At 43.2% G+C, this 10,573-nt stretch overlaps 1 protein-coding gene across 1 annotated transcript; it reads left to right on the top strand.

Moving 5' to 3' along the window:
- The first annotated feature begins 3,657 nt into the window (after window positions 1-3,657).
- LOC134483185 (uncharacterized) lies at window positions 3,658-7,620 on the top strand. The gene is made up of 6 exons (XM_087601486.1): window positions 3,658-3,809; window positions 4,846-5,005; window positions 5,471-5,614; window positions 6,248-6,414; window positions 7,126-7,231; window positions 7,350-7,620. The coding sequence occupies exons 1-5, from the start codon at window positions 3,683-3,685 to the stop codon at window positions 7,188-7,190; spliced, it is 663 nt and encodes a 220-aa protein (XP_087457612.1). The 5' UTR covers window positions 3,658-3,682; the 3' UTR covers window positions 7,191-7,231; window positions 7,350-7,620.
- The last annotated feature ends 2,953 nt before the right edge of the window (window positions 7,621-10,573 follow it).

Here is a 10,573-nt window from a genome sequence, read left to right as displayed (position 1 = left end):
CGTGGGTCCTGGGGATTGAGTCAAGCTCATCAGACTTGACAGCAAGCCCCTTTAACTGTAGAGCCCTCTTGTTGGCTGCCAGTCACCTCTTTCCACAAATTCTATCCATGGTGGAATGTTTACAGTTGTTATTCTCATGATTCCTTCAGCAATAGCGCAGACATCATTTACACTGCATTAGGAGTTATAATTCATGTAGATGTCAGGAGAGCTGGAGGCGTGGATCAAGAAGAGAGCCCACTTTCAATGTCATTATGTGGTATTGCCTTAGGCCCTTTTATACACTCCCGTGGCCTTGTCTGAGTATATGTTTGAGGTCTCTCTATGACTGTGCAAAGAAGTAAGGGCTAGGGCTGGGCCACAAAATAGGAAAGTACTTGTTCATCCAAAAACAAAAACAAAAAAACAAACAAACAAACAAACAAAAATAGCTCTAGGGTTAAATATTGGTGCTAGTACTGAACTACACAGCCAGAAGGTATTTTTCTAAGTAAATAACACAATATTGGGGATGACAATATGATCAAATATCCTACAACATGAGTTTGCAATGTTACCTACATTTTATAAATCAAGTCTGACCACCGTTTTGGTTGTTTCCAATCATGTCTGAGTGCATCATCACGGGAATGCCAAGGAAAATCAGAAATGGGTTCTTGAAGCTGTTGCACAGGGCCAGTATAGACCTAAATACCACAGAGGAAACCTTGATTCTTATCACAAGGGATCATTCACCATCCCTCTTGTCACATAACTTATGACAAGACGTCACCTTTCCTAAACTTAGCCTTTTCCCGAGTGCTGCAGAAGGGAAGATCTGGTGTCAAGGGGTCTGGATTCAAACCACAGGACACTGAATTCATTTAAATAGGTGTAGTTCATTGAATGCACACACCAATACAGTTCAACCAGAGCAACAGCTCACAACTGTGTACTGGACATTGCTAGGCCCAGCTCATTGCAAAATCCACATGGGCTCATGCACAAGTGTTGGAAATGCTTCGGTCTATGGGCCCTGACTCAGGCCATTTTACACATAATTGTTCCAATTTTCCTTGAATCTATTGGGTCCTATGTGAAGAATACACTTGGGGAACTTGTTAAGATTAACAAACCTCATAACATACAGAACATAACAGGGTATGTGACCAGCACCACACAGTTCAACATCAGAGTTTTTTGTTCTTTGTTAGTGTTTTTCTTGGCATCCATGATGTGGAGGCGTATTACAGAACAATAGGAAAGAGCTGGCTGCTGTAACAAATTCACTGCTATTAAGGTAGGTATTGGGGCAAGACCTCAGCAGTAGCCCTTAAGATGGGAAGGAGATGATGTGTTTGATAACTGAAAGGAGCTGCCTCAGCTGTGTTTCTCTGCCTGCTCAGTGCCCATTCACCATCACTCTGTCCCTGAAGAGGAACTCAAGGTCTGCCCCCTGCTGCCTGTGAGCCAGGACTAGGCACAGAAAGGCAAGGCCACAGCAATGGTTTCCAATCCCTCAGTAATGCTGGATTTCCAATAAGGTACTTGTATACACAAATACAGTGTGGTAAGTTGCAATAGATACTAATCATTTCTCACATAGGGCAGCAGTTGATTGACTACAACTAATTCTATTAAAAAAAAGAAACCTGGCTCTTGTAGAAATATACAAAGAAATATCTAGGATGGTGGGGGATGAATTCTGCCATGGACTGAACTCAGAAAAGAGGGGTTGGGAAAAAGATGCAGGGTTAAATAGCCCACCAGGTTCACATTGTGTCAACTTGATTTAATCTAAGGACAAAGAAGTGGAGTATCTCTGATGGCTTCCTTCCAGTCCCTTTAAAGCATCACTGGGGTTTGAACTCAGAACTTCACACTTCTTGATGGGGCAACTACACTCAAGGAAGCTTGAGACTGTCATAGGCACAGTATTATGCTATATATACAGAGTAGATAATACTAAGATGTTCAGATGGTGATGTCCATTTGTATGCACTCTTAATGTGGACCTAAAAAAAGAGAGATCAAGGTCCTTAAAATAGAAAGATCAGTTCCAGTTGTTTTCTACCATTCCAAACAGAACGACTGGTAGGGAGAGAATGGTAAATAATCGAGAATTCGTAGATGATGCTTTGAATGAAGTGTGGATTTCTGTGCTGGTTTAAAACAGGGTCTCAAGTATCACATGTTGCCCTCTACCTGGCTGGCCAGGATCACTTTGAGCTCAGATAAACCTCCTTTCACTTTGCAATAAATAGGCTTATAAGAGTGGCCTCCAAGGACAGTGCAGACAGCATTAGCCTTTCACAGTTAAGGTGTGTAACCCACAACTATAGTTTTAGCCATGTTTTTCCATGTCTACCAGCTATTTCAGATTGTTGCTGTTATATGCCTGACAATCAAGGATGCAGAAAAATAACCTGATACAGAGTAAGGAATGGTGATCACATGGTGATCTCATGGTGCCTCTTCCGTACGTTCTGGATGAGGTTTGTTAAAATTCCAATATTGCAAAAAGCTTTATATAGGGCCCATCACATTAAGGGTCACTATGCACTGTTCTATCTAAAATGGCCTAATCAGAACTGACTCCCATATAACACTTCCTGCAATCCTCATATGAGAAGCTTGAGCTTTTAGTTTTGACTTTTTCTTTTCTCGTTCTTTCTTATTTTTTACTATATAAGTTGAGACAAAGATAGTTAAGGCCATGAATTTGCCCCCAAAATTTGAACTACGGATGTGATCAATCAGTGTTAGTGGGTGCATTCTATAAAGTATTCATTTTTTACTATGATAGATGCTTTTGTGTTTGGTGGGGTGGCCATTTCCCAGTGTACAGGTGCTGGGACCTTGCTCTATCCACTTAATGATGTTTATAGCCTCATATTAGATGTTTCTGTGCACCCCCTATATCTCTTGTGTATTTTATTTTTCCGATAAAAGCTCATGGTATATCTTACTCAGGCCTGTGAGCAGTGCTCCTTTGGCGACATTGGTGCAAATAGCAGAACCCCACAAGCAGCATGAGGTTCCCTTCACTGGAGTCTCCAATATTGCATTTTCCTCTGGCAACTGGGCTCCACACTTTTCCTAGCACCATAAAGACTTCAACTCTTTCTCCTAAGGAATTTATTGGCAATTGTCAATTGCTAAGCACATGACTTCATGAGTGTTCCCCTAATACACACCCATGTTATAACCTACCATGCAGACTATTTCTTGATGTGATATAAAGCACCTGTACAGAATGAGACAGGAGAACTTTTGACTGCATATTCAAGCTGGTATGAAATCTCAGGAAGTTTTAATGGCTAACATTGGTGAATGTGGACAATTTGAGTTAGTGAGACATTTTTTTGGGCAAGATTTGACAGGAAACATTCATTTAGATGCATAGGAATTACTAAGGTTTTTTGTAATCAAGCCTTGAGGAAAATTTGGCTTTGGAAGCAGGAGATGCTCAGTGGCTCTGCCCCAGGAAAGTCTCCTGGAAAGGGCACCTCTGCTTATGCTCAGTACAGGGAGAACATTAGCAGGGAGGCAAAGTCTGCTCCCCATGACATCAGCTGTCCCTTCTTGGACATTCTATTGTCTCCTAGAGAGTTCTGGCATCCTCTGTGATGTCACCAGTGTTGTAGTGACAACCAGTGCCCTAGTTTCTCTCAGTCTGAGTCTGGCGGTTACAAGCTAAGACATGTTTTCCCGTCTTCGCAAGCGTTTTGGGAGGGGGAACGTCGATTCTGGAGAGACTAGAGTGAAGGAGTCTGGCTTTTCTTCTCAAAGTAATGATGGACAAAGACAGCACTTCTGGGGAATGTGGAGTAAGTTCTGGGCAGTATATTTTGAGCATCCTGCCAGGGTGGCTGCAGGCTTAAGCTGACCTTTCTAGCAATGGGCCACAACAACTGGAGCATCTGAAAAGGAATTGAATTTCCATGAATATCACAATTCCTTAAAGTCAAGGATTTCAGAACTTTAGTTTCCCCATCCCCACTGGGAGGATATGGTAAGGACAATGCTATTATACTGTGAACTTCTGGTCTTTACTTTTCAGTTCATTTGTTCTGTTACATTGATATAATAACACCATCAGTAGTCATGGAGGGTCCACCTTTTCTGAGTTTAGACAGGGCAGCAGCAATGTATTTCACTATCATTGCTTCTTTAAATACAGTGGGTATCTGACAGTAGTAACAGGGAGAGATTGTGCTCCAGGCAATAACCTTATGTTCTTAGACCTTCTCTGATTTCTTCTAACTGTCAGGGTCATCGTTTGCCTTATATATTAGAGGTTGTATGTTACAAAAATTTTTCTACAATACCAAAACTATTTTGAACGTGTAGACCAAGATTCAGCCTGTAACCTATTCGCAATTCTGGGGCATTTGGTATTTCACATAGGGACACTGATAAGTCTGTTGAACATATCCTCCCTGGAAATGCGTTTTAAATCCAAAGTTGTTGGCTTAGAGTATCAGGGTAGGACATCTGAGTGTCTCCAATCACTCAAGTTTTGTGGATGGTGAATTTATCATCTGAGTTCTGAAGCCACAGGAGTGAGGGTCCTGAAACCAAGCTGTACCCTGTTCAGCTGATAATAATCCTGGAGAAGCCATCTCCGTGGTACATGTAAGCACGTGATGTCCGGCATAGGGAACACCTGGCTGCTTATGTCTCTTGGTCTCTATGGAGTAGTGGGAGAACTGAGATCCCCTGAGGAGGTCTCTTAAGCATAGACCAATCGCCTAGCAGTGACACTGGGTTCCTGGCTTTTTCTCCTGTTTAGGCCTCACTGAGGTCTATGAACACTCTATGCATTCTCCCCATGCAGGTTCACTTGTGTTCTTCTACCTACAGACGCTGGGCGAGAAACATCATCCCCTGGCACTGAACTAAGCGAGAATCAGGCCAAGAAGGAAAAGGAGAGGCTGATTAAAGAGCTGCAGCTCATTACCGAGGAGAGAAATGACCTGAGAGATCGCCTGAGGTTTCTGACAGACAGATCCATGAAGAACAGGTATGAATTGCACCAAATGCTCTTGTTTTATTCCTGGGTCTGCAAGGTCACCTTCTTATCCTATTAAGGTTTTGGGTTCTAGAAAGCTGTGCCTTTCTAACCACCCTGTGCTAAACCTCACCTCCCGTATAGTGGAGATTCAGAACCTGACCCTTCCTGAGGAGTGAGATTGAAAATGGACTCATCTGCTTCCATTTATTTAAAAGCAGAACTTGTGGTCTGAATGAAGAATTCAGGGATAAAGTCAGGGATAGTGAGTGCCCAGTGTGCATTTGCAAAGCCCTTGACAGCTGGTGGCTTTGCAAGATTGTAATTGCAGTGAGTTTATGGTGAGTCTCTGTACTTGCTAGGCAGGGGACTGAGTGCTGGAAGATCCAGGCAGCAGCCTGGGGTAATATAGGACCCACCCTGAGTTCATATATTCCTAAATGCCGATGTTCATTGTATTCTATCATTTCGGGCCAGGCCACACTTCAGGCCAAATCCATATTATGAAGACCTGGAGAGAATGGAGGAGGCGGTCATGTCAATTCTGCACAACTTAGAGATGGAGAACACTGAGGTCCATGAGAACAACCATAAGCTGAAGAAGGAGATTACCTTCTCTAGGTAAGTCCTGGTCAGAAAGGCTATCACTTGTGGAATGGCCATTTCTGACTTTCTTTGTTCTGGATAGGACGGTCTTCAGCTCTGGTTCTATCTCTTGTGCTATTTACCCATCAGTGTTCCAGGGTCATTAGGACTCAGTTTTCAGTTCCATAAAAGACTGTTACTCATCCCAGGATTGTCTAGGCATCTTCAAAAGGCTCTAGAGAGAACAGTATTGATTGAAGTCAGCAGAAGTTTATTAGGCTGACCTGGACCTATGGTGTCACACCAGGTTTTACAAAACTCAGTGCGTGGACCACATGGTTAGCATGACCTTCTCTTGGTTCTACTGACCTCTTTTGAGGGTGTTGGCCCAGTACTAATTGATGTTGCCCCCATGCATTGGGCTTTCATGGATAGTTGTAGATCCATGTTCTTTCTCAGAGGTGTGGACACTAATTGGTGTCAGGCCAAGCAAACAATTTATTCTTCCCAGAATTAACTCTTTATGGTTTGTGCAGCAGCCTTATATGTATCAAGATGCATTTTATTAAGTCTTCATGGGTATGTGGGACCTGGTAGAGTTAGTGGGACTTGGGAGTAGGAAAGGGAGAAAGGGCCAGCATGATCTTACTATGCAGACTGTATTTCCAGAAACCTGCTCAGCCAGCTCCTGATGGAGAACACATGTAGGAAGAAGTTGGTCCCACTGAAGCAGGAGAGCAAGGAGGTACATCTTGATTGTGCACTGAACCAGAAATATTTGGTTGACTTCAACAAGAAAGATAAAGACCATCAACGGCCAGAACCAGCATTATCAGGTAGGGACGTGTTAGCTTAACAATATCTGATAAAATTTGCCACATTGATACATCTTTGCTTCTCTTACCACCTTTCTAATTTACACTCACAACCAGCCAACCACCTCATGTAATGGAATTGTTCATTGCTCTGCCTATGCACAAGTATTCTGGGAAGTTAACCACTTTTCAGAAACTGAATTATTGTGCAAGCATATTTTGCTGCTCTTTTTGAAGCTGCAGTCTAGAAATGGTGACAGATGAATAACATATCTTATTATTGCATATCCATGTGATACATTGGATCCTATGTAGAGTTTTGAACAGTTTCTTGGTTCTTTGACAAATGACACTCTGTGGTCATGTGATCTCTTGTGTAGGAAGCACCTTTGGGATAAGAACCAAGTGCAAATGTCAAATTAGTACTTGTCATTGGCTTTAACCTTGGTGACATATGGACATCTCCTTTCTTCCTGCAACCTGATGAGTTCTCTTGCCATTGCCCTGTTCTTGGTTTGCACTGGTATAAGTCTGGGTCCCATATTGGCAGCCCACATTACTGTGAGGCTTTCTGGAGATTTTGCCCTGCCCACAGAGTTAGCAACAATGATATCACTTAAAATGTCCATGTCGACTGTCCAATAGAACTGAGGCGGTAGAAGGCAGCATTCTGACAGCTGGATTGCATTTCCCCACCAAATCAGTGTCTGAAAAACTGCCTTCCTCTCCCAGGTCTCAGAAAGTGCAAGAGAGCTGGAATTGGACACACCCCAGTAAGAGAGCTTCCTGAAGAATAAGTTGCTTTCTCAGGAGTCCCTGATGACCAACATCCTGAATGGTAACAACATTTTTTGGATGAGTATTCATCCTCTGAGTTAATTTGTCATTACTTAGAGACCCTAAATTTATATACCACTAAGCCAGCCTGACTGATTGAAGTCTTACTTTCTTCTCAGAAAACAGCACTTGAGAGACAACTTGGGGGACTGCCTTTCATTATGTGTGCTAGAGGAGAAACAGCAATACGTCTGTGCTTCTAAATGTTCGTTAAGAATATGCTTTTAGAAATATTTTTGTTATGATTTTAATTGAAGTTTTCTTTTTGTTGTTTCATATTTATATGTTCTTGTTACTATTTTTACTTTCAAATATTTTTAAATATTTTTATTCATTTTAATCCTGTTTTGTTGTAAAAATGTATTTGTTATGAATAAAAATTGAATTCTATCTCTTGACTCTTAAGACCATCATTCTTACTCAAGGGTTCTGTCCCCTCCTGTGGACTTAGAACTGACAGCTACAGATGGATCTCTGCATGTTCCATGGATCCTGGGCTAATAAGTGAATTCAAAGTCACCAAGGGGTAGTCAGTGTGACAGTGTCTTTTGTGAGGATAATGTGGCTGTTCCTCGGACACACACTTTATGATGTAATCACTGACACACTTTACCCAATTGTTAGGGTCCATGTGGTTCTTCTGAGAGAGCAGCAGATGCTCTACCCTGTGAGTCATCACCACAGCTCCTGCAGGTGGCTTTTGTTATTCCACATGAGGTGCTGTATTAGGTGGACAGGATCACCTATGATTAAATAGAGAGATCTCAGGAGATGTGTGTTCACAGGGAACTTACTGAGCCGTGCGTGCTCAACGTGTTAGGTTGCCAGGCATCCCTACAGGGCTCTGGTGTTCCCACTGCTCATTGTGGGTCAGGATCGTCCTCCAGCATCACTTAGTGTCCATATTAGAGCAGATCTTTCACCTGTTATCAATGATGACCATATGTATTCTGCACATCTGATAAAATACAGAATAGAAACTAGCTTCTTGTAGGCCAGGTTGGCATAATCAGTTTTTTGATTGTTAGCAAGAAAATTATTGTAATCTAAGCAGTTTAGGAAGGAACCTCAAGAGCATCCATAGTGAATGTAGCCTGCAGCTGTGAACACAGGTTTCTTTTGGAGAGCAAGCCTGTGCAAGCCCAACCTAGGTGGGACAGTTCAAGCTACCCTTTTTCCATGGCCAATCTGGGATCGTATTGAGAATGTATTTTTTCCAGGTGACTGATTTCCAATTTGTGGAATTGATCTAACTTGCTGAGAGTGGAGGTGACTCAGAGAGTTAAAGTACAGAAGAACCAATCCAGTATGTCCACAAAAGCTTGCTGTCACCCCAGGGCTTTTAAAAGCTCAGCAGCTAGAGAAGCAATGTAGTATTTGGTTACTCTCATGCTTAGGTCTAGTCATTCATTATAAGCTGAACATGACACAAAAAGAGTCATCTGTGTCACAATAGAAACTAGTTGTAACTAGATTCACCCCCACACTATCACATCACTACCGTATTTGAGGTTCTCAGTTGCTATCTAAGAATCTGGCAGAGGCCTGGGTCTTGCTACACAAACTCATAATTTATGTCTTCATGACACTGTGTGCTTTGTTCTGTTAATGCTACCTACCATTGGCATACAATACCTTGGATACTTTGTGCTGACATCTGTGACATGAGACAATAGTTCATGTCATCCTATCCTGAATAAAATGTCCTTAGAGTACAGTGTAGTGGGAGGGGCCTTCTTTTCCTGTGAGATAGCAAAACATTTCCAGTCTTCAGTCAAGTCTGACAGCCATTGTCCAGTGCCTGTCTTGAGATGTCCACATTTTCAGCTGAGAGTCTTCATCCAGGCTGCTCTATAATTCTGTAGAAGATTAATAGGGTTCCAGCGCTAGTATTTAATTCAGTGTGACTGTACTTGCCGAACATGCTCAAAGCCCTGTGATCCACCCTAGCCTTCTGTGCTTTAGAGAAAGAAAATAAAGAACCACATTGCAGTTGAAGTTTCTCCTCCAACAAAAGGAGAGCCTGCATAGGGCCTTTAAGTAACTCTAAGCCCCAGCTTCCCCACAGCTCCCTCCATCAATTCCATGATTGGTGTATTTTCACTACTACTCACTTTCTTCTGTGTGCAAAGAATGTGCACCATGTCAGTAAGTGTGTGTGTGTGTGTGTGTGTGTGTGTGTGTGTGTGTATGTGTGTGTGTGTGTGTGTGTGTGTATGTGTGTTTGGTCCCTAGTGAAAACTGTCGAGATACATGCAGACTCATGCTACTACTGTCCTATGGCACCTTGCAGGGAACCCTGAAATGGTGGCTACTTTAATACAGTCTAAACCGTGTGTGCATGGTTTCTGTAAGGTCACCACTACAGAGAGCAGGAAAAGCTTCAGTAGTCACATGAATGTGATCGATCAGTGTTAGTCATGCCCTTCCAGCATGGTAGACTGCAGGTTGTCTGTCCCCAGCACTTTGCTCTCTTGTGCCCAAACAATGCCAAGGTCAGGGCCATTGAGCCGTGAGGCAGAGGCTCACCACCCTCAGTGCTGCCTAAGACCCCTAAGACTGTCTCTTTAGGGTGTGTGCGTGCTGGACACTCATGGATCCTGAGATCTCCGCAGCTGAGGTGAAACAGTACCGGAGCCATTGCAATGTGGGCACACATTTGGTTGTGGAGCTGGGCCACTCTTTGACTTTTGTTGAGTGGAGAGACAACTGTTGGCTGAGCCTTTGGTGAACCGGATGGCCCCTGGCCACGTCAGCAGTCAGCAGTATCAAAGCTGAGCAACCAGTGTTTTATGTTCCATTTTGTCATCGCTGGTCAGTGTTCTGATGCCACAGCACATGGCTGGTCTCAATCTCCCCATGTGGCCACAATCCCTAATTGATATTGCCTCCACTTCCCAAGTGCCACTGGGATTTCTGTAGAACCCCTAAGGCAGCAGCAAGCAGGAGTTCCTGGCTATTCCCTCCCTGCTCTCTGGATCTGCAAGTCGTTCTGTGTACATATGGCTATTCCCTCATAAACCCTTGATGCCATGATACCTTAATAAACACTTGAATCATGCCCTGATGGCCAGTTTTCAACTGCTACCTGACACAATCTATAATCACCTGGGAAGTGAGGGACTGTGTGGATCAGACTGGCCTTTGAGCATGACTATGCGTGGCTGTGTTCACTGCTCTGGGAGATGCCAGACAGCCTCTTTTCTGATCCTAGAGTCCCTATACCCAGCCACTTGTCCCCTCTACAGCCAGACCCTACTTCTGCTCCTAGGCACTGTCTTGGACTTCCTTCCCTCAGGTGGCTTCTCTCCTTTGGCTGCTACAGAAACCTGTTATGAGGACA

Source organism: Rattus norvegicus, unplaced genomic scaffold, assembly GCF_021556685.1.
Source record: "Rattus norvegicus strain SHRSP/BbbUtx unplaced genomic scaffold, alternate assembly SHRSP_T2T haplotype2-0000026, whole genome shotgun sequence".
Classification (NCBI taxonomy): domain Eukaryota; kingdom Metazoa; phylum Chordata; class Mammalia; order Rodentia; family Muridae; genus Rattus; species Rattus norvegicus.
The sequence above is the reverse complement of the archived record's forward strand: the minus strand, read 5'-3'. Positions and strand labels throughout refer to the sequence as shown.

Coding starts and splice junctions, on each gene's coding strand:
- LOC134483185 (XM_087601486.1), top strand. CDS start 3,683: ATGTTTTCCCGTCTTCGCAAGCGTTTTGGGAGGGGGAACGTCGATTCT. Junction 3,810..4,845: donor GCACTTCTGGGGAATGTGGA/GTAAGTTCTGGG, acceptor TTCTACCTACAG/ACGCTGGGCGAGAAACATCA. Junction 5,615..6,247: donor AAGGAGATTACCTTCTCTAG/GTAAGTCCTGGT, acceptor CTGTATTTCCAG/AAACCTGCTCAGCCAGCTCC.